The sequence below is a fragment of the Balaenoptera acutorostrata genome, chromosome 2, assembly GCF_949987535.1.
Source record: "Balaenoptera acutorostrata chromosome 2, mBalAcu1.1, whole genome shotgun sequence".
NCBI classification, from domain to species: domain Eukaryota; kingdom Metazoa; phylum Chordata; class Mammalia; order Artiodactyla; family Balaenopteridae; genus Balaenoptera; species Balaenoptera acutorostrata.
In genome coordinates this window covers 64,281,641-64,306,090 of record NC_080065.1, presented here as the reverse complement: position 1 = coordinate 64,306,090, position 24,450 = coordinate 64,281,641, and the positions used below count along the sequence as shown (strand labels likewise).

At 43.7% G+C, this 24,450-nt stretch overlaps 1 protein-coding gene across 3 annotated transcripts in view; it reads right to left on the bottom strand.

Moving 5' to 3' along the window:
* PDE8B (phosphodiesterase 8B) overlaps nt 1-22,919 on the bottom strand; it is a 269,134-nt gene extending 246,215 nt beyond the window's left edge. For all 3 annotated transcript variants that reach the window (XM_057541773.1, XM_057541775.1, XM_057541774.1), the window contains exon 1: nt 22,289-22,919. In XM_057541773.1, coding sequence (XP_057397756.1) covers nt 22,289-22,627 — 339 coding nt within the window. In that variant the 5' untranslated portion in view covers nt 22,628-22,919. The remainder of the gene's footprint in view (nt 1-22,288) is intronic.
* Between the last annotated feature and the right edge of the window lie 1,531 nt (nt 22,920-24,450).

The following is a 24,450-nucleotide window of genomic DNA, read 5'->3' as shown; positions in this document are numbered from 1 at the left end:
TTCATTCCACTAGAACCAGGGAAAAGGCAGCCTAAAGAGAGACAGAATGTTTCCTTAGGAACTTTATTTCCTTCTACAAAGCAATGCTACTTAATCAAAATAAGAACTGGAAAAGTAGGAAGGGCAGTTTTCCACAGACCTCCTCCAACTCTTTTTTAGCTGGGTCTTCACAGCCTGGCTTGTTTAGCTTGCTGTATTGGGAATTTCCACAGCCGGCAGCTGCATCTGCATTCACATGAGCAGGTAGAATATGCATTCCAAAACAACTACACATGAATTTTGCATGAGCCACCATTTGGGAATTATCTTTACCTCCATTCCCTCTAAATTAGCAAAACAAATATCAAGAACCAACACACAATGTGTGACTCATTGTGCCCAAACCGGAAACCTGGCCCTACATTTAATTCCAGTGTTCCAGAGATTTCATACTGATACTAAGCTTCTGAACCAAATCCAAACCTTAGTTTCTGCACTTGTAAAAATGGTGAATAACCCTCTCAGGTGTTACTGTGAGATCTGAATGGCATGTACTCGATGGCGCCTCCTGTGGCAGCAAAAGAAAGTGCCACTTAACCTCAAGTTGTTTGCCTTTCCTCAAAATCCTACCAATTACTTCTCTTAGACGGGAACTGGGGCAGTGATTCAAATGTGTAGGTTTTTTCTAATGGACAGGCTGGGGCCCGTTAGACTTTTTTTTTTTAATCTGGTTTTTAAACTTTTTTTTTTTTGGCTGCGTTGGGTCTTCGTAGCTGCAAGCAGGCCCTCTCTAGTTGCGGCGAGCAGGGGCCACTCTTCACTGCGGAGGCCTCTCCCATCGCAGAGCACGGGCTCTAGGCGCACGGGTTCTAAGCGCACGGGCTTCAGCAGTTGTGGCATGCGGGCTCAGTAGTTGTGGCTCACAGGCTTAGTTGCTCCATGGCATGTGGGATCTTCCCGGACCAGGGCTCGAACCCACGTCCCCTGCATTGGCAGGCAGACCCCCAACCACTGCTCCACCAGGTAAGTCCCGGCCCGTTGGATTGTGATTCTAGAGCTCTGGGATAGAATCCACAGGGGATTCTGGCATACTTGGGTATATGAATATATTACATGAGCGTAAAGCCCAGTGTGGGAGTTAGGCCTGTGCTCTGCCTTCCTGAGCTAAAAGGCTACAGAGAAAATAAAAATGACAAGAAGCACTAACACAGTTATTCTGGGGGTTCCCTGAATCTAGCATAGAACTGAGACCCAAATTCGTATCAGATTTCACCTACGGTATCTTGTTTAATTCTTTAAAACAACCCTGAATTAGCCACTAGGGGAATACAAATCAAAACCGCAATAAGGGCTTCCCTGGTGGCGCAGTGGTTGAGAATCCACCTGCCAATGCAGGGGACACGGGTTCGAGCCCTGGTCTGGGAGGATCCCACATGCCGCGGAGCGGCTGGGCCCGTGAGCCACAACTACTGAGCCTGCGCGTCTGGAGCCTGTGCTCCGCAACAAGAGAGGCCGCGATAATGAGAGGCCTGCGCACCGCGATGAAGAGTGGCCCCCGCTCGCCGCAACTAGAGAAAGCCCTCGCACAGAAACGAAGACCCAACACAGCCAAAAATAAATAATAAAATTAAAAAAAAAAAAAACCGCAATAAGATCTGCCTCACATCCACCTGAATGTCCCTAATAAAAAAGACAGGTAACAAGTGTTGTTGAGGATGTGGAGAAACAGAGACACCCCCCTCCAGACCTGGTAGTAGAAATGTAAACTGATGCGGCTGCACTGGGAAATAGTTTGATGGTTCCTCAAAAAGTTAAACACAGAGTTACCATATGATCCAGCAATTCCACTCCTACTATATACCCAAGAGACATGAAAGTATATGTTCATACAAAAACCTGTACAGGATGTTCATAGCAGCATTATTCAAAATAGCCGAAAAGTGGAAACATCCCAAATGTCCATCAATGAATGAATGGATGAACAAAATGTGGTATATCCATACAAGGGAATATTATTGGGCAATAAAGAGGGATAAAATACTGATACATACTACAACACAGAAGAACCATGAAAATATGATGCTAAGTGAAAGAAGCCAGACACAAAAGGTCACATATTGTATGAGTCCATTTATGTGAAATGTCCAGAATAAGCAAATCCATAGAGACATAAAATAGATTAATGGTTGCCAAGAGTTGGGGAAATAAGGAATTGGGACTGACTGCTAATAGGTATGGAGTTCCTCTTGGGTAGGATGGAAATATTTTAGAATTAGACATTGGTGATAGTTGCACAACATAATGAATGTACTAAAAACCACTATATTATACACTTTAAAGTGGTGAATTTTATGTTATATGAATTGTAACTCAATTGAAGAAAAAGTCAATGACATGACACTTCGTACCAAGTGTTCTGGAGTAGTACTTGTTCTGGAGTAGTAGTATTTTAAGTAGTAGTACTTACAATGTTCCAAGCACTAGACAGGACTGGACGGGGCCCCGCCTGCGGTCTAGGCTTACTAAAATTCTAACACCAACTTTTCTTTTATCAAACTGTTTGCAAGGAAAATGAATTCTGTATTTGATTCTACCTCTTATCACTGAGGCATATGGTTTGACTAGAAAGTAAATTTACATAGTTACATTGATTACATTGAGAACATAAACATTGTAAAGAATATTTGGAGTTAAGCTCCTCTGCAGTCAGTCACTAAATCTACAAACCTACATAAATTTGCAAACACACTTTATAGACCTCTTCCTTCCACCCATCCTTTCTGTCTTCCCATTTCTCTCTCCCCTGCCCCCAGCAAGGATGTTCTGACAAAACTACACCAAAACTTGGGCATCACTCCAGATTATTCCATCTCCCACCTCTGCCTTATCGAAACATCAAATCACTTCCTAATTTAAAAAATAAAAATGTAGGGTTTCCCTGGTGGCGCAGTGGTTAAGAATCCGCCTGCCAATGCAGAGGACACGGGTTCAAGCCCTGGTCCGGGAAGATCCCACATGCCGCAGAGCAACTAAGTCCGTGCACCACAACTACTGAGCCTGCGCTCTAGAGCCCGCGAGCCACAACTACTGAGCCTGTGTGCCACAACTACTGAAGCCCGCCTGCTTAGAGCCCATGCTTCGTAACAAGTGAAGCCACCACAATGAGAAGCCTGCACACCGCAACGAAGAGTAGCCCCCGCTCTCTGCAACTAGAGAAAGCCCGCACGCAGCAACGAAGACCCAACGCAGCCAAAAATAAATAAATAAATAAATAATTTTTTTTAAAAAATGTATTCCCTCCACTCTATTGCCACTACTTTAATCCAGGCCCTTTTTATCTCTTGCCTGAATTATTGTAAAAGCTATCAAAGTCAATCTCCCACAATCTTCCCAGATCAAGAAACCACAACCCTATGTCACTACCCTGCTTAAAACCCTCCCTGTGATCCCCTTGATAAAGTTCTCATTTTTTTAGCCTGGCAAAGGAGAAACCCCAAAACTGGCCCTTGCCTTATATTTGACTCTTTTGCATGTCTTCCACCCACAGTTTACACTAAACTGTTGGATGGTAGCCCTCAGACATACCATCCTATTTCACCCACCCCACTCCCATGTCTGTGCACACTGTTCCTTCTGTTTTAAAATTCCCTCCTCCTCTCCCTATTACCATATATACACACCAAGTTAATCCTTATTTGTCGTTCAAGGTGACACTCAAGTTTGCATTATTTGAGAGGCCATTTGCATGCCAGGCTGGGTTAGATGCTCTTCCTTCTTGCTTCTGCGGAACCCTACCTCTCTCAGACATTAGCAAACTATAGTAAACACCTGTATGGCAGGCAGACTCTAACATCTCCCGCAACGATTCCCATCTCCTAGTATTCATACCCCTGTGAATCCCATCCTCGTGAGTGTGGGTTGGCCTAGCGACTTGCTTCTAATCAATAGAATACAGCAGAGATGATGGGCTGTCACACCTGTAATTAAGATACACAAGATTGTGACTGACATCTTACTAAAAGACGGTCTCTCTTGGGACTTCCCTGATGGTCCAGTGGCTAAGACTCTGTGCTCCCCATGCAGGGGGTCCGGGTTCAATCCCCGGTCAGGGAACTAGATCCCACATGCTGCAACTAAGAGTTTGCGTGCTGCAACTAAGAGTTCACATGCTGCAACTAAGGATCCTGCATGACACAACTGAAGATCTCACATGATGCAACTGAAGATCCTGCACATGGATCCTGCATGTGGCAACAGAGATCTCACATGCTGCAACTAAGACTGGTACAGCCAAATACATAAATTAATTAATTTAATAAAATAAAAGAGTCTCTCTTGCTGGTTTTGATGAAGCATGCTGCCATATCTGACTGGTCCATGTGGCAAGGAACTGAGGGTAGCCTATGGCCAACAGCCTGCAAGGAACAGAGTCTCTCAGTGTAAAAGGCCTTGAAGAACTGAATCCTGCCAACAACCATGTCAGTAAGCCAGTCAGACCTTCAGATGAGACCTAGCCCTAGCCAACACCTTGCAGGCTTGTAAGAGACCCTGAAGTAGAGGACACAGATGAGCTGTGCCTGGATTCCTGACCCACAGAAACTAATAACAAATTTGTGTATCTTAAGCCACTTAATCTGTGGTATTTTTACATAGCAATAAATACAGGCATACCTCATTTTATTGTGCTTCACTTTACTGTACTTCGCAGATATTGTGTTCTTTACAAATTGAAAGTTTGTGGCAACCCTACACTGAGCAAGTCTATCAGTGCATTTGTTCACTTCATGTCTCTTGTCACACTTTGTTAATCCTCGCACTATTTCAAACTTTACATTGTATTTGTTATGGTGATCTGTGATCAGAGATCGTCAATGTTATAACTGCAAAATGATTATGACTCGAATGCTCAGCTGATGGTTAGCATGTTTTTAGCAATAAAGTGTTTTGTTTTTTTAGACATAATGCTATTGCACACTTACTGGACTAGAGTATAGTGTAAACAACTTTTATATGTACTAGGAAACAAAAAAATTCATGTGACTTGCTTTATTGCAATAGTTACTTTATTGCAGTGGTGTGGAACTGAACTTGACATATCTCCAAGGTATGCCTGTACCTATTTGTATGTCATTCCCCATCCCAACTAGAATATAAACTCCCCTAAGGAAGGGATCGTCTTATTCATCTTTGTATCCTAAATCTAACACAGGGGCTTGATGCTCAGTTAGACTCTCAATAAATATTTATGAACTGTTGTTGAATTGCACCAATCTACCCTAACGCTTCTGCATGTTTGACAACCAAGCTGCCCTAGTTTGACAGCACCACCTGATGGCCCGCAGAAGGAACCGTGACCCAACCTTGCTTCTCTCTCCTAAACTGAGGCAGGTAAACAAATCTGTCTTCCTTCTTTCATGACACACAATAAAGTTACTCTACCTTCAAGAGTATCTCCTCTGGACATGCACAGGCACACAGCCACTTTTTATATCACTTTCTCCATCTTTCAGTTTCTAATCTGCACTCCCAAAATCCATCTCATTCTGATACATGATTGCTCTCTCTCTTGATAGCGTCCCCTGCTTCTCTCTTTCCTCCCCTGCGCCGCCCCAACTTCATCACACTTTCTCATTCACTCATATACAACTCAGGAGCCACCCTAAGCATTGCTCACTGATAAAGCTGATATATCTGTATAAGGAAAAAAACCAAGATCCATTTACAAATGACATTAACATAAGAAAGCACTTCAGTAAAAGTATCTGTAGCTCAGATATGTGATTCTAGCACAGAAAAGAGAATCATATTTTTAAACATATGAAAGAATACACATCTGTGCATTCAATTTCTAAAATGGAAAAAAAAAACAACCTTGATTTTAGGTCTTGATGATTAAAAATTAAGATAAGGTATTAATTGCATTCTAAGTCCTCATGAAGATGCAAGGGAATTCTTTAAAACAATCAGTGATGCTGAGCCCCCTGTGGATGTATTCTGTGGGTGTTGACAGGGTTAATGATAATGTAACTGCTGAACTTTAAGGTAAGTGGAGAGACAGAAGTGAAGGTGAAAAGGCAGTCACGACTCTTCCGAAACCATTTTGCTGCCATGAAAAGGTGAGAATTACAGTATCCAACAGACATTTACCATTGAGAGGACCAACCTCCTCTAGAAAATTTTTCTCAAAGATCTCACACCTCCATGAAAGTGAAACTATAGCTGGGGTAAAAACAGAAAAAAGCAGGTTTTACTCACAAAGAACCCTCTGCTAGAGATCTTACGCTCGAGAAAAACTATATTAGTATTTTACAATTTCTAGAGAACTAAAGGGCCCAAAGAAATTCTCTATATGATGGGCAGAAGTTAACGTCCCAGATTAGATAAATAAGGGCTTTCTGGAAAAAAAATTATTTCATTATTGCACTAAAAAAAAAGATATCATAATATGAAAAGATATCAGCATAGGACCATTCTCTTCAGCAACAGTTATAATAGCAAAAAATAATTCAAAAAATATCAATAGCGGACTGGATGAATAAGCTATTGTACAGCCATACAATGGAATATTATACAGCTATACAAAGGAACGAGGAACATCTTTATGAATTACGGTGGAGTGATCTCTAGGATATATTGTTAAATGAAAGAAGCAAAACGCAGGAAAGTGAGTTAGTATGCTACCATTTATCTAAGGAATGGAGGATATAAACATGGTTGTATGTAATTAAAACAATATTATAAAAACCACAAACATTTTAAATATAGTTACTTTTTGATGGAGGGCACAGTATGTAGAAGATAGGGATAAAATCTAAACTTCTCTGAGTATACCACATCATAAAGATTTTACTTTGTAACATGTAAAAAATTTACATTATTATAACAAAATCAAATTTTTAAAAAGAGCAAATCAAAAGTGAAATGAAACAAATGAATGTAACTGTATTGAATTAATCACCATTCCACTGTTAACAGGATTGTTACATAAAAAGGAACATTCAAATGACTTAAAACACAATAATTTGCCTGTTCATCCCTAGTAGGATATAATCTAATGTAAAAAATTACTGGGAAAAAATACTAAACTGTTTTCAGCGATGATTCTGAGACAGTTGCATGTGTGTTGTGGGATAGAACAAATGAGGAATTATCCTGGTGTTGTTAAGAACCAGGATTTATGTCATGGGAAGAGGAAATAATGTTAAGACTGATGAGGTTAAAGAAAAGGTCCTAAATCTGAACTGGAAGTGTTAGTATAAACTCATGATGCATTTTATCTTTAAAAACATTTATTTTCTGTCTATGTCCACTTAAAAAGCCAGGAGACAATGACCAGTCCATTAGCAATGATCACTCCACTGCCCAGATCATGTCTCTAAGTACCATCTTTCTTTTTTTTTTTTTAAATTAATTAATTTATTTATTTATTTTTGGCTGTGTTGGGTCATCGTTTCTGTGCGAGGGCTTTCTCCAGTTGCGGCAAGCGGGGGCCACTCTTCATCGCAGTGCGCGGGCCTCTCACTATCGCGGCCTCTCTTGTTGCGGAGCACAGGCTCCAGACGCGCAGGCTCAGTAGTTGTGGCTCACGGGCCCAGCAGCTCTGCGGCATGTGGGATCTTCCCAGACCAGGGCTCGAACCCGTGTCCCCTGCCTTGGCAGGCAGATTCTCAACCACTGCGCCACCAGGGAAGCCCAGTACCATCTTTCAATAAGAAGAATTAGGGTCCTGAGAGAAATAACTAACTCCATAGCAGGGAATGAACATGATGAAACTGGAACATCCTGTCACACCATCAGGCAAACGACCTATCAGAGATAACTAGGAGACAACATGGCTACTTCCAGTTGCCAAAGATAGACCAGTTGAGCATCAGTAGGAACAATAACTGCAGCTGACTGGGACATAGCTGATATTTATAAACTGATAAGTTTATAACAATACTAAAAACATCACTGGTTATCTTTGGAGGACGCTAGGGAATCAAACCACTATTTTGAAAATCGCTAAGTAAAAGAGAAGTCTCAAGCATTTACCCCATCTTTCCCATATGAACTGTATCTCAGGATAGTCAAATAATTGATGAGGGGAGTTTCTCTTTATAGAAGCATTCCAGAAGTTTTGTAGAAAGAATGGACCACAGACTTTTGCAACCCTAATGAATTAATGGATCTAGGCATCAATCATGAAACATCACAAAAACAGAAAACCAGACATTATATGCCTCCTAATGGATGTACACAACACTACCTATAAAGAAGTCTGAATAAATAAGCCTGAATCCAACCAACCAATATACCTCTGGATCTAACTAAAAATATACAGGGAATATAGGTCCAGAGAATGGGGTACATGATACCACAGGACTGTAATCAGCAAAATCCAGACTATGGGAAACTCTGCCAGACAAATGACCCGATTTCTTCAACAAACAAATCTTAAGGGGAAAAAAGAGAAAGGGGTACCTACAGATTAAAAGATACTTAAGAAACATATCAAGCAATTGCAATTGGTGGGTCTTATTTCAACCATGATTCAAACAACATTTTTTAAAAACAAAGACATTTATGAGGTAATTAGGGAAATTTGAGCATTGTCTTGGTATCTGATGATATCAAGCAATTATCTTAATTTTTATATATGCTAATAGTATTATGGTTGTTTTTCAAACAGTCCTTACCTCAAAGTTACGTGCTGAAATAGTTACGGCTGAAATAATATGATGTTTTAGATTTGCTTTAAAATAATCCCAGAGTAGGGGGAAGAGTGGGTGGTATATATAAAAGAATAGCCTTAATTTTATAACTGTTGAAACTGGGTAATGTTTGCATGAAGTTTCATTATACTATTCTATTTTTGTATATATTTGAACTTTTCCATAATAAAAAAAATGTTAAATGACGAGCCTTCAAAAATTGGTTTGTGTCTTGCAGACACGTATTGAGAGTTATGTTCAAAGCTAACAACGTGTGTCTGTGTGTGTGTGTGTGTGTGTGTGTGTGTGTGTGTGTGTGTGAATGTATAATATATTCAAACAACTCTGTGAGGCAGTTACTTCTACGATCCTCCTTAGACAGAGGAAGAAACTGAAAATTAAAGAAGTTAAGCCACAGAACAAAGTAAGTGGCACAGAGATTATAACCTAGCTCTCTCTGACCTGAGACTCCAAGTGTCCAGTGGGAGAAACGGAAATTCGTCTACATGTGTAGAAGGAGATCCTCTACATAAGTAGAAGGAGATTGGTGTAGAGAATTGTTTACAAGGTGCTGGAAGGTATAAAAGAGCAAAAAGAAGATGGAGATAAAAACTGGAGAAACAGAGGATGAAGGGGTAACATCCAGAGACCAGAAACTGTTAACACCCTGGGCTGCTACCCACAAGCCCATACTTGCACTCATCAGTGATGTTGGCACCATCACTGTGAAAGTTGTACCACTGCCACTTAGCAGTAGCCACTGCTATTGTCTCCTCCTTTCTCCCACATCCCAGTTTCCTACCAGTGCCTCCTACTTGCAGAATCGAAGAGTAGACCTGCTGGCAAAGAAGTCTGGAAGATGCAGTTTGCAGGCTTCTAGCCCCCCACAATACAAAGGAAAATATGGAAAAGCAGGAATGGAGCTGAGACCCAAGAGGCAAATAACCAGCACAATTACTGTGCTGTAGTTCTTGTCGAGTTACAATGTCAGATTGTAATTTTTTGATTTAGAACTCACGTGTGGGTGAAATAGGTGAAGGGAATTAAAAGGTACAGACTTCCAGTTATAAAAAAAAAATAAGTCATGGGGATGTAATGTACAGCACAGGGAATGCAGTCAATAATATTGTAATAACTTTGTATGGTGACAGATGGTTATGAGACTTATTGTGGTGATCAGTTCATAATGTATATAAATATTGAATCATTATGTTGTATACCTAAAACTAATACAATATTGTATGCCAACTATACTTCAATTAAAAAAAAAAGAAAATGGAAAAGAAAGAACTCTAATGTGAAGTTTTACTTTCTTCCTCGCTTCTTCCATTTTAATAGCTGCCATGTGGCCATTAAGCACTTGAAATGTGCTGATCCATATTGAGATGCCCTGTTAAGTGTAAAATACGTTCTGAATTTCAAAGACTTAGACTCACACACACATATTCATGAGAACCTAGAAGGTTTACAGGGACCGTACGTCTGTTATGGCTGTACCAATCCTTTTGACAGTGTATTATTCTCACCTTACAGGGAATTAGGCAGCACCTCCAAGGCCACAAAGCTTGTGTAGGGCAGAGTTGAAACTCAAGCCTGGGTCAGTGAGTATCTTTCCATCACACCAGGTTGCCTTTTTGTAGCCACCAAGATTATAGGAAAGGAGCTGCAGCCAGGCCTTGTGCAATGGCTCCCCTCAAAATCTCCATGATGTTTGAGGCTTGGTATGACTAGGGATGGCTAGGCAGACACCAAGTCATGCCTCCACCTCCAGGTGGTCAGCAAGCCTCATCTACAAAGAATGTTTATAAAAAAAGGACATAACTTAGTCAACTTAGCTGGAACTATTTCTTCAAGAAAAATGCCTCGGGCTTCCCTGGTGGTGCAGTGGTTGAGAATCTGCCTGCCAATGCAGGGGACACGGGTTCGAGCCCTGGTCCGGGAAGATCCCACATGCCACGGAGCAACTAAGGCCGTGCGCCACAACTACTGAGCCTGCACTCTAGAGCCTGCGAGCCACAACTACTGAGCCCATGTGCTGCAACTACTGAAGCCCACTTGCCTAGAGCCCATGCTCCGCAACAAGAGAAGCCACCACAATGAGAAGCCGCGCACCACAACAAAGAGTAGCCCCCGCTCACTGCAACTAGAGAAAGTGCGCAAGCAGCAACGAAGACCCAACACAGCCAAAAATAAATAAATTAAATAAATTTATAAAAAAAGAAAAATGCCTCACCAACTTGAATAAGCTCCCTCCAGCCAAAAATGGACAATTTGAGCATCCAAGTATAAGAACTGCAATGGGTTGACACACATCAATTATATGCGTTAAAGTAAGCTACAAGGATATATTGTACAACACAGGGAATATGGTCAATATTTTATAACAACTGTAAATGGAGTATAACCCTTAAAAATTGTGAATCACTATATTGTATACCTGTAACTCGTATGATTAGTACATCAACTATACTTCAATTTAAAAATAGTATATGTGTGAGCCAAATTGATTCATAATGTTACTAAGCAAGCAAACAGAGGAACAAGTGAAACATCCTTGTTACCTTAGGAGAATGGTAGAGAATCAACTCATTATTTTGATAACTGGAAATAAGAGGGAAGATTGACGCATTTAACCTGCCTTTCGCATATAAATTGTATCCCAGGGAAACCAACTAACCGATGAGGGGAAGTTTTTCTTCTTAGAGATGTTGCAGCTAGTAAGTGAAGGAAAGGATGCAACAGGAATATCACCATTTGACGCCCCCAATGATAAATGGATGTAAGCAAAGATCGTTAATACTGGTTAGCATCACAGCAAAAACAAACAAAACAAAGAAACAACCCAAGAAACAAACAAAAAAATGTATATTTCCTGCTGTAAGAACACAGTATCACTGAAAATGTATTCTCGCCCCACTTCCACCCCTCAAAATTGAGCATAATTGAACCAAAACTCTAAAAATAACTGCAAGTTTCTAATAAACAGAGAAGGCAGGGAAACATGTTAAGACACATGCCAGGAATGCAAAAAGTAAAGTGCAGACTGGGGGAATATCCAGAGGACAAACAACCCAAGGTCCTGAACAAAGTAACTGCAAGTGGAAAAAGAGAGAGCGATGGGGAACCTATAGGTTAAGAGAGACTTAAGAGATAAACCAACCAATCGCAATGAGTGAGTCTTATTTGGATACCAACAAATTGTAAAAAATAATAAGACAATTAGAGACAATTAGAAAAATGTGATTGATATTAAGTAGCTGCTATAGACTGAATGTTTGTGCCCCTCCCCAACTCATATGTTGAAATCCTAACCCGCAATGTGATATTAGGAGGTAGGACCTTTGGGAGGTGATTAGATCATGAGGGCAGATGCCCTTATAAAAGTGACCCCAGAGAGCTCCTTCACCCCTTCCTCCATGTGAGGACACAATGAGATGATGGCTGTCTGTGAACTAGGAAGCAGTTCCTCACCAGACACCGAATTTGCTGGCACCTTGACCTTGGACTTCCCAGCCTCCAGATGTAAATTTCTGTTGTCCATAAGCCACACAGTCTATGGGATTTTTGTTTTAGCAGCCAGAACTAAGACAGTAGTTATTAAATTTTTTGGTGTAGAGTGGTTTTATGACTTTTTAAAACAAAGAATTCTTAGATTTTAAAGATACAGACTGAAATATTTGTAGATGAAGCAGAAAATAAGTGCCTAAAAGAAACGAGACAATTTAGTGCCTTTGGAGGTGAAACAGCACAATGGAAAGAGTACTGGCAGTAGCTCTGAGTCCCTAGCTGCGGGGTCCTGGTCAAGCCACTAGAGCCCCCTGCACCCCAGCTCTCTCCCTACCAATGTGGGGCAAAATCACCACCTGAGCCCCTCACCTCCTCAGAACACCAAGGATCACTTAGGATAACGACTCCCTGAGGGAACTGCACAGGTTCTTCCTCATCTGCTTCATCGCCTTCTAATTAAACCCACTTCTCCCAAAGGACATGCGTACAAACGAAACGCTAGTTCTAATTCAATTTTATGTTTCTCTCACAACACTGTAAATATATTCCAGCCACATAATGGGCTAACTACTTTTTTTGAGCTAACCTAGAAACCTAAATGCCACGTATAACACTGTTTCTATATGAAAACCCTTTCCCAATACCAACTGGATTCTTTACAAAGTATGTTTGTCATATAATCTGCATATAAGAGTGAGGGTTACCTTTTACATTAATCCAAAGCATTTCCTGATTCTTTTTTCGGATTCAACGTTCTCACCTTTGACACACAGAATTGGTTCTAGTCTTGTGCTCCGTCTCCTTTTCCCTTCTTGAAAATCTCAGCCAACAAAGGGGAGAGGAGAATGCGCCTGCAACACTCCTCCCAGCCATGGCCCCCGCACCCCCCCCCACCCCCAGGGAGGTGAGGGGAGTGGACAAAGCTCCCTTCCCCTCACCAGCTCCTCCCAAAGGGATGAAGAGGAAGCCTCCACGATCAGAGTCAGCCAGTCCTGACATGCCACTGTCCTAGTGGGCCAAATCACTGCAGGCAAAGGTGCTGGGTTTTCACCCAGGTGGCAGCTCACCTGGGTTCCGCGTATGGCGGAGTACATGGGCAGAGAGGCCGACCACAGGGACAGGAGGGCCTGTGGTGGTCCAATGTGTAAGGAGTCCCGGAATTGGCTTTGCGGACCCTGCCTTATAGATTTGGGAGGAAGAGGGCAGGAAGCCCCATGCAACCCTGTCTGCCTAAGCCTCCGGTACAGAGCAAGCCACCACTTCCCAGAGCACGCACCAGGCAATCTTCACCTGTGCTGGCCCAGCCACTGACAAAGCTGATCCTTTGCTCTGTTCTCTCTTTATTTGGCCATCACTGTCTTGAGTACCACTCTCTCGAGGGAACTCTGCAAAGGAGATATCGTGGACAGAGTTTGTATCAGATCGTGGGGAAAAGAGAAACTTTCAGCTCCAGCTACCACTCAGTTCAAAACGCTACTGATCCTTCTGAAACATCACCCAGTGGAACACCTTTTGCTTTCCTCACAGTCACCCAGCTTATAGGCCATGACTGTCAATCAGTTTCTTAAGCTGAAAATGAAAATGCCTCATATGACCCAAAGACCACTTGTGGGTGAGGGGTTTGGGCCGTTGGGTCATTGTTGGCCTTCATAAACTGGTACCTTCCTCTCCATCTGGCCACTGCTTTTGAAGCTTCCTCAGCAGGAACTCGGAAGAGGACAAAAGCCCCATCAACCCTGAAGTCATCACCTACCGGGTCCAGAGCTTTAATGTTATTTATGGATCTGATGTCAGAAAACGGCACTTTTCTTTTTATCCATGTTAACCTGTGTGATAGGTTACTAAGAAGTTTTCCTATAAAAATTTCCAAAATTCGGGGTCTTCCCTCCTTTTTGTGACTCACACAGGCAACTGGATCCCTGTAGCTAATCATTATACCTTCTCTAGGAGGAAACGGTGTTAGATTTACAGTGTATCATTTTTCCGACAATATACTACATCTGACAGCACCTGAAATGCCACAACATAAAAATCAACAGAGCTTTTGCAAAATGGCTTTAAGCCCAATTATAGACTAAGGCTTCAGGTTACATGTTTACACCAAAGAGGAATTCCACATGAAACCACCTCAAGATAACACCAAGGCCCTGAGCTTTAAAGGCAGAAGCCTGATGCAGGTCCAACAGTCATGGAACCCAAACGCCAGCTTGGGCCTTTGACTGGCTAGATTCTACTGTGTCATCTCCTTTGGAAATCCAATTGACTCAGACCACACCCAGCGGTTTCCAAAGCTTCAGGGTAGCACGTCTATATATAAATCCAGTTAGTCACCTACATTGGCCAAATCAATCTACTTGAAAGTGGGATACATGTTCCAATAAAAAACAACTATGTGTTTCAAAAATATCTAAATCTAAATAAGCAAACTTTCATTTTAATTACCAAAACAGAAATCATAGCAACCACAAGACTATTAGCAGCTAATATTAGTGCAGTACTTAACAAAGTGCCAAGTACTGGGCAACATGTTCTACCAAAGCTTTCTCCATTTTACATTCTCCACTCATCTCAAAACAACACTCCAGTGTGAGCTAATAGAGGGGGTGACGGTGGATCTATAACAGGAAAAACCTCACCCACAAGGCCCTCTGATTGCTCCCCATCTCCCGTCCTACCACTCTATTCTAAATAACTGTGATTCCAGTACCAGCCATGCTTGGGCCTTCAGGCCTGTGTAAAAGGCAATAAAGTTCAGTGGTTAAGAACTTGGGAGTGGGATTCAGACAACCTTGTATTCAAATTTCAGCCCCCACCTTGAGCAATGTATTGTACCTCTGCAGCCTTGTTTTCCTCCTCTGTAAAATGGGAATGATAATTTGTGGCTCATGTACATAAAGTACTCCACAAATAGCGAGACTTGAATAGCTAATGTTACTACATCTACTCTACACAACTTGTTGTAAAATGTACAAACCACACAAGAAAATTGGAATCGCCTTGGAAACATGAGACAACCACGACAAGTTTTCTTTCAGGGATGGATTATCTGAAAGCAAAATCATCTCTTGATTTTTATTAAACCAATCACAAGCTTCTAAACTATTTTTCTGTGACCTGTCCCTGAGAAAGCAGAAAGGAAGAGCTGAAAAAAGTTGATGGTAAAGAATAAAGCATCAAAATCCTGAATAAAGCCTGGCTTTTATCTGCCAGTGGGAGAAGAGAGAAAATGGGGAAAAAGCTATTAGCAACCAAATCTAAACTAATCTATATTGCAACTTATTAAAAAGTGGTGTTTTCAAAAAAAAAAAGTGGTGTTTTCCATTAAAACATAAGTGTCCAGACTTCCACTGTAAGATAATGGTGACATCTATTTTTTTTAATTTTTAATTTAATTTTTACTTTATATTGCCGTATAGTTGATTTACAATGTTGTGTGAGTTCCAGGTGTACAGCAAAGTGATTCAGCTATACATATACATATATCCATTATTTTTCAGATTCTTTTCCCACATAGGTTTTTAAAGAATATTGAGTAGAGTTGCGGTCCTTGTTGATTATCTATTTTGTACATAGTAAGGTAACATCTATTTTTAAAAATGAACTCCTGAACACATTTGAATATTTTTAAATGTTTTAAATATACATATTCTTGAGTGAAAATATCAGCTTATAAACACATAGTAAAACTCATTTATTAATGTTTTGAGGCTGTGGAGAGAAGGTGTAGAGAGCAAGAAAGTAAAAACTGAGCAAAAATAGAATAAATGGGCTAAGCTAGGTTCCTACTTAAGGAACTTCTCACCTAGAAAGAATGCTATCACCCCCACCCAGTACCTCTGGGCTCTGAGATCGTGGGGAAAGGGGTCAGTGGGCAAGGAACAGACGAAATGATAGAAACATGTCTGTTACGCACTGAATGTTTACGTCCTCCAAAATTCCTATGTTGCAGCCCTAAACCCTGACTATATTTGGAGGCAGGACTTTTAGAAGGTAATTAGGTTTAGATGAGGTCATGAGGGTGAGGTCCCCATGATGGGATTAGTGTCCTTCTAAGAGGAAGAAGAGAGAACAGAGCTTGCTTGCCTTCTGCCATGTGAGGACACAACAAGGAGATAGCTATCTGGAAGCCAGGAAGAACGCTCTCACAAAGCATCTTCATCTCGGACTTCCCAGCCTCCAGAACAGGGAGAAGGAAATGTCTGGAGTTTAAGTCGCCCTGTTTATGGTATTTTGTTATATAGCACCCCAAGCTGACTAAGAAAATGTCTAAGCAGAGTCAAGGTGGAGAGTGAAATGAAAAGAGGAGGAGATGCTTTCAGCAATATCTTGGAGGTCTCCACACAAGACAAGTGGACATTCTTTAACATCATTAGTCATCAGACAGGAAATATAAACAATAAATTAAGTGGCCATTTTAAAAATGCCATTATTTTAGAAAATGATCAAAATTACTCATCTCAATTTGAGCTTCCCAGGGTATCTCTAATGATGCTGACCATCTTTTAACACTGGTTACAGAGGGCCTTCTGGGGGATGGTCAGGATATTCTCTCCTGTTCTGTAAAATCTCGATCAATGGGCTCCCTTGCCCTCTGGTTTCCAAATGTGTTTGGACAAAGATGGTACCTCCTGAAAAGGAGAACAGTAGCATGGAGGCATTTACTCCCTTGGCTCCCCCTGCCAGGCCACAGGCCTCCAGTCACTGCATTCTTCCTTAAGCCCGCAGCTTCGGGGGGCTTCCCTGTCCTATAGGCTTGGTTTCTCAGGTTCCCATAACCATTCCCTCCTGTGGCTTCTTTTAGGTGGTGACAGCACCCTCTTTTCTTCTAGTCTTAGGGTGCTTCATCATCATTTGCTGATTTCCTTTCATCTTGCCAACACCTCTGAATCAATCCCTTCACTGGATTATTTTTCTTAAACTTTTGTGGATATGCAATCTGTTTCCTGTCCAGATACCATCTGATCAGGTGTCAGAAGGCCTGGTTGGTTGGTCTTGCCTCACCTACGTGCAGGGTTTACTTACGGCCCTTTGATTGGTCATCAGCATCTCCCTTTTTTTCCCCAACCAGAAGTCTCAACCCAGTTCAACAGCTGTCACCTTTCTGAGCCCCTGAATTCTAGATTTTTACTTGCCCACTTGGCCCCTAGGTACTCACGTGCTCCTCTCCAAACCCTGCTGGTTTCCCAGACCCTGGACTCTGTCTTCCCACCTGGTGCTACAGGGCTCACTCCCTCCCTCCTATTCTGATTCCTGGCCTTCGCCCATCATAATCTGGTAGCACAGGGGCTGTCCGGCCCTCACCAGCATGTCCTGTCCTGCTGCAGCCCAAGTCCTGCCTTGTGTCCACCAGGGGGGAACTCCGTAGAAAAGCATCACCTCTGAAAAGTAGCAGCTTGCTGTGTTACTTTCTGATTTGAGAACTGATTTACCAAAGTCCAAAGGAAGAATTATCTGATAGTTCTTAAAAATTAGTGTGACTACTGAAGAAAGCAGTGAAAATTAGGAAAATTTGCTCAATGACTATAGTTCATGTGTTGGAAGAAAGGGGGGGGCACTACACTGTGATGAAATGAGCTACAGCAGAAAATAAACTAGGGCTTTACTAAAATTAAAACAAATAAACAGGGCTTCCCTGGTGGCGCAGTGGTTGAGAGTCTGCCTGCCAATGCAGGGCACACGGGTTCGAGCCCTGGTCTGGGAAGATCCCACGTGCCGCGGAGCAACTGGGCCCGTGAGCCACAACTACTGAGCCTGCGCGTCTGGAGCCTGTGCTCCGCAACGGGAGAGGCCACGATAGTGAGAGGCCCGCGCACCGCGATGAAGAGTGGCCCCCGCTCGCCGCAACTGGAGAAAGCCCTCACACAGAAACGAAGACCCAACACAGCCATACATAAATAAATAAATAAATAAATAAATTTATTTAAAAAACAAAACAAAACAAAAAAACAAATAAACATGGTGAAAACGACTAGCAAGAACTCCAAGAGCTGAGAATTGAATAAGCCTATGGCGTCACATCAGCCCCTGTTTTAAGCTCCTCCCTTGGCTTGCAATTTCCCAGCATGCAGGACACAGCTCCAGCAGGGTAGAGGCATGTGAGGGATTGTGATGACAAAGCAAGACATCAGGACCTGCAAATCCCAACAGATCCTGAGGAGAATTTGAACCTCAAGAAACCAGAATGGGCTACGTGGTTCCAGCCCTCTCTCCACTTACAGACTTTTCCAGCCAACCTTCCAGGCCGACTTCATGGATAGAGATGACAGGTGGCACATTACAAAAGTAAACTAAGATGAAGGCAGGGCTGTGACTAGTAGTCCAAATACATGCAATGTGGTACCATACACCCTGCTGCAGGTGGCCACACCTAATTCATCTGGCCCACAGACAGTCAAGTTAATTCCTTTAAAAGCAGTGGTTCTCAAACTGTGGTCCCCAGATCAGCAAAACTAGCGTCTCCTAGAAGCCTGTTAGAAATCCAAGTTCTCAGGCCCCACCCAAGACCTACTAAATTAGAAACTCTGGGAGTGGGACCCACCAATCTGTACTTTAACAAGCCTTCCAGGTAATTCTGTTGTACACTAAAGCTTGAGGATATTAATTTAGAGAACAAAAATGATTTTTTTCCCAAAATACCTCTGCCCCTCCCCAAAATAAAATCTCATTCATTATTTACCATAAGGTCAGAAAATTATCTATGTATTTTCCCTTTATATATAGTCAACTTGGGATTATCCTCACTGATTCAGAAAACCATGGAAAGAATAATACAGAAGTAATGAATCACTGGCTTAGGCACACCCTTTTGCAATAGATTGACCATCCTCATTAGGATTTGCTTACCAAACTTTGTGGATATTCCCTGAACCCCTAGTACAACAGAGTCTGGTACCAATACTGACTGCGTGAATAAATGAGCACAATGAATGGAGGAGATGGGGAACTGGTGAGGCTGGCTACCAGCACAACATCACTTGGAAACTGAGAACCTCCTGTGTCTGATCCACAAAATAGTTAAACTACACAGAGATGGCTGCAAGTTGACTGAACTGTCAACAAAGACTCTTTTCTACAACTGGCTGCCTAGTCCCGGATGCCTGTCCAGCCACAACAGCTGGGCTGAGAAAAGAAGACTTGTAAGAATCCCCAGATTTTCCCGGGGAGAGGTTCAACCATCTCCTCTGAGGATTTCTGAACAAGAATTACAAAACTGGCACAATTTCAGGAGTGAGCATTCTGCAGGATTCTCCTGTTGGAGTACTATTTTTTAAAAGGCAAACAAGAGGAAGACAAATTGCTAGGAACCTGCATTTTTTACAGCAATTGGAAGACAAATCTAACTTCTTACCAGAAATGGAAATCCACATGATATCATTGTACTGCACATGAATTATTAATGTTTATCATTTTTTTTTTGTAAATTAGGTATTCAGGAAGGTTCCTGTCGACATCATGTTTGACATCATAATGCTTCATCATTCTAAAAGCCTAATGAGATGAATTCTTGCTAGAAAAGAGAGAGAGAAATCAAGTACACATTTCTGCACTCTGGGGAACACCAGAGACCAAGGAGATAATGAAGATATGGTTTATAATTGATGTACAAAGAGAAAGTTTAAAAAAATCTATTACAACCCCATCACCACTGTAAACAAGACCAAATGGCAAAGACTTTACTTTTCCACCTGAGCATTTTGGAAAAGGGAGGGTGTGTGTTGGGGGGGGGGGGGGCGGGGCATGACTAGCAACTATCTCAAACTCTTAAGGTGGAAGAATTCTTCTAAAAAGAAATGAAAGTAATGTCTTTATAAAATTACCTTACCCACAAAAGAACATGGAACATGTGAAAACTGAAAAAGATACTATAACACTGAGTCACACATCCTAAAAGGATACTATTAAATATATTAAAACAATTCTGTGATAATAATTCTGTGTGGTTTGTATAAATAATAATTCCGGTCTCAAATCTAATTTCAAATCTATAGTTTCTGAGCTCTACACATGCAAATTAGTGTTGAATAAACTGAACCAGCAGTTTTAGTCCAACATTTCCAGCAATGGGTTGGAATGAAATAAGCTCTTATTTGGAAATCTGGTTGATAAAGCAAAGTACGTTAAATTTGTACCCAGGTCAAGCCTTTTAACACTTCAGCCAAGTAGCAATGATATTTATACAAGTTCATATTAGCTGCTAATAATTGGGACTCATTTTCCCTCCAGTTTTTATTTCATTTGGTCTCTAAGTAGCCTCTTGAGAGAAGTACTAAAACATAGAGAATGAGTTCATTCATTATTCTTTCTTTCACTGAACAAACATGGAGTAGCTAGAGGTGCCAGGTACTAAATTGGGATTCTTGCTACTCTGAAAGGCAAAAATACACAATTTCTCTTAAGCAAACCAAAAAGAATATCACAGAGTTCATAAGTTGTCACCATTCTGAACTACTGCTTCATGTTTGCAAATTTCCTTTTCAACAAGAAGGCAAAGGATAGTCTTTATTGATAAAATTCCAATTTAATTATTTCACCAAATATAACATTTTAATCCCCTGAAATTATTCCTAGTGGTAACTTCATGTGAACTTGTGGTGGGGGGGGGGGGGAGGGGAAACTTAAAAGAAAGTGTTCAGCACATACCTTTATAACAAATGTTCAATTAGTAGGTTGTACTGTCATGAGTCCAGGTCTCTAGTTCTTGATATTCTATCAATACACAGTTAACATTCAAAAGCTAGAAGAGAAAGCTTATATCTGGTACATAGTAGGTGCTCAATAAATGGTATTTGTATTATAATGAGTACATTATCATATTATATTACATGATTATTACCAGAGAAACTCTACAACTATAAGTAAACATCAGTTAAGCTTCATGTCACAAAGTCAGATGCTGTTAAAGTAAGCTCACTAAAAGAACCTTTTGCTCTTCCAGACTGAAGCAAGCACATGTCATCCTTCTCTTCACCCCTCCACTGAGAGCTGACTTTATCCAATGAAGACTAGGAGCCTCCTCACACTAGCCGCCTCCAGCTGTTGAACAACTTTTCAAGTATTAACTGTACAATCGTGCCTTTACCAAATAATCAATGGAACGATTCCCGGTAATTTACTGACCATGTAAAAACTGTGATTCTACCTCACGTGAACAGTCGTAGAGACATACATCTTTTCCTCTGTACTGTGGGATGCGCCACTGTCCTTCCGCTTGCTGTATAAGGATAAAAGGCCCAGTGGCCACATTTACACAACGAAAAACCTCTTGGATTTAGTAGTCTTTTGAGAACACACAGGAAGGCACTATTAAGATCATCATTTTTCTTCTGGCATTAAGAAATAAGTAGTGACTGCTTTAATCACTTAATTTTTTCTAGTTCCTCAAAATTCCACTCTCCTGAAAGATAAGACATATGCGCAGAATGAATCATCTTCAGACAGCTACACTGCACGGAAACCACTTCCCCTCACTGTAGCTCAGCCGACCCTCCTCACTCACGACCCGATTCTCTCAATTATGTCCAAGACGCAGCCAACCCAAAGAAGTGATAAACAACAGGTTCCACGCAGGTCCTCTTCCTCCATCCCTCCGGAAAACAGAAACACCCTCATTCATTCACAAATCCCACACTCGGTCCCTGTGGCTGAGACTCCATGCAACCTGGCTGGTGTCCCCAGGTAAAAACCTGAACACGAGGGCACTACAGGACCGTTGCACCGAGTCTGCACCATTCACCTACGAGCCACGCAAATCCAGCCCGGAGCTCCGATTTCATTCAGCGGGACTCGCCACCGAACGCTCTCAATGATGCCCACCCCTCCTCCTGAGTTGACCCAGCCCAGCCTTCTCCACCTCAGTGAGGAACGGGCCAGCCCACCTGCTTCCCTTCTCCACCCGGTGCCCCAGAACCAGCGCCCTGGACCCCTCCAGGGGTCTTTAATGCTCACATTTCCTGGGCCCTCATCACCCCCATAAATGAAAAGTAAACTCCTCCTTAGTGACAACCTCCCCAAACCAACCACGTCACGGCCACTCAACTCCGCCGGAGCCCCCTACCCGCCGGACGGGGCAGGCGGCCCCCTTCCAGCCCGGGCCGGCGCCCGGCGTTTACCTTGACGCTGGTGTAGCTGGTCTGGGTCTCGGCCTCCGCGCTGCTGCAGCAGTGGCGACTCCGGCCCCTGCAGGTGGTCGCCGCGGGGGCCGTGGAGCCCGCGCTGCTGCCGCTGCCCAGCTCACCGCGGGCCCTGCGGCCGCGGGCGGCACCGGAGGGCCAGGACGCGCGGCTCGGGGGGATGGCGTCGGCGGCGTCGGTCTGGACGAAGAGGCCGTGCAGGGGGGCCGCGGGGCCCTGCGACACGCTGGTGGTCTGGCGGGGCGAGTTGGACTCGTCCGAGTCCCGGCAGTAGATCACGCCGCTCTGCGAGACGTGGATGCTGGGGGCGCAGCCCATCCCTCGGCCGGGCTCCCTCGAGCGCCCGCCCGCGCCCCCGGCCGCCGGGCCCCAGCGCCGCGGCGGCCACCTGCAGTGAGGGGGCGGGCGCCTTGGCGGCGGCGCCCGGACCGCTCACCCCCCGGCCTGTCTGGCCGCCGCTCCGTCGGGCTCGCCGCGGCACCCCTCGCCGAGCCTCCCGGGGCTGCGCGCGTCACCCCAACTTTCCCTTCTGGGCCATCTTCCTCCCCGAGCGGGAGAGCGCGCACACACAGCGCCCCGCGCGCACGGGTGGCCACCACCCTCCCCGCCGCGGCGCCCCAAACGAGCTCCCTGCGCCTCCGCCCTCCCCTCCGCCCTCGGCCCGCGCCGCCGCCCAGCTCGACCTCGCCGGGCTCCCGCGGCCCCTGGGCCAGAGCACCGCCCGCCCGCCCTCCTGAACCTCTTTCCCTACTTTCGGTCCGCGCGCGCGTCTCCCTCCCTCCTTCCCTCCCGCCCGCCTTCCTCTGCGGCGCCCTCACTCCGCAGCCGCCGCCTCTCGGGCTCCGCTGCGCCCTTCGGCCCCGCCCGCCGCTCCCCGCGCTCTCCAGGGCTGAGCAGAGAGTGCCCGCCGCCCGGCTCGGCCCCCGGGGCCCCAGGGAGCGGCAGCGGGCACCACGCCTCGGCGCCCTCCCCTCCTCCGCTGTCCAGAGGCCTCATCCCTCCTGCACCCGTCCCGGGGCCGCCCTCCGGTTCCCCAGCCCCTCTTCCCCTCACGGCACACACCCCGGGCCGGCCCCGAAGGGCGGTGTAGCCTGGGGAGCGCCGCAACAAGCTTCTGGCCTTTCACGAACACGTTGTAACATCCCAATAAAACACCACGACGCTCTGTAGGGACCCTCCAGACCGTGCCCACCCATCTGACTTGCTTGCCTCCCAGTACACTCAGAGCATTAAGGAGAGAATTCATGCCTCCATAGTCCCCCGCTTCCCCACGCACTCTGAAGGCTGAGCTGCATGGCTGGCGACCCAGTCTTCAAAAGAAGTCCATTCCATGTCTGCTCATCATCTGGAGGTCATGCCAAGGGAAGGGAGGGCCTGCAGAGGGCCAAGCACTTGAACACACAAATTCTAAGATCCAAAGAAAGAACAGAAAGAAGCTGTTCGCGCGGTTCTTGTATTTCTCCTCCAGAGTTTTCACCTCTTCCTTGGGTGTCACTAAATTTTCACCCTGGCTTCTACTCCATCCAGCCTCCCGTTGTCCACTGCTCTGCCTGACACCCCAGGCTGGGCAGTCAAAACTGCCTCCCCTCACTCCCCTGAGTGAGGCTACACAGCTTCACTCGAGGGGATCAAGAATACCTTCAGAAGAAGGCTGCTTATCATCGTCCCCGCTGTGCAATCTGGGTTAGAGCATCGAGGCACCACTGCTCATTTATTCATTGGTTCTTTGAGTGATTCCTGCCTGCTGCCACAGCATCACATGCGTGGTCCAAGGAAGGACTCAACAGTAGAGCTGCTTATAAGGTTAAAGGCAAGAACACAGAGTCCTAATGCAAAGCACAAAGAAGTATCCAATTTCAAATAATTTTTTTGGTTTTTCTCTCCCCATAACATCAAATTTGGGAATGACTGGATCAAGACTTTATATTACAGCTTCTAACCTTCATAGAGAAGCAAATCTCAAATTCAGATATACAGAAGAGAAAGAACTAACCTAACCTAGTCTAACTAACCTAAGCTAACCTAAGTCTTCTACTTCTGTTTCTCTTCTCAGTTTAACACTAGAACTTTCCGACTTTTGGTCTCTTTAAAAAAAATATTTGATGACATGAAAAAGTGTATCTCTAGTTAATGCAGAGAAA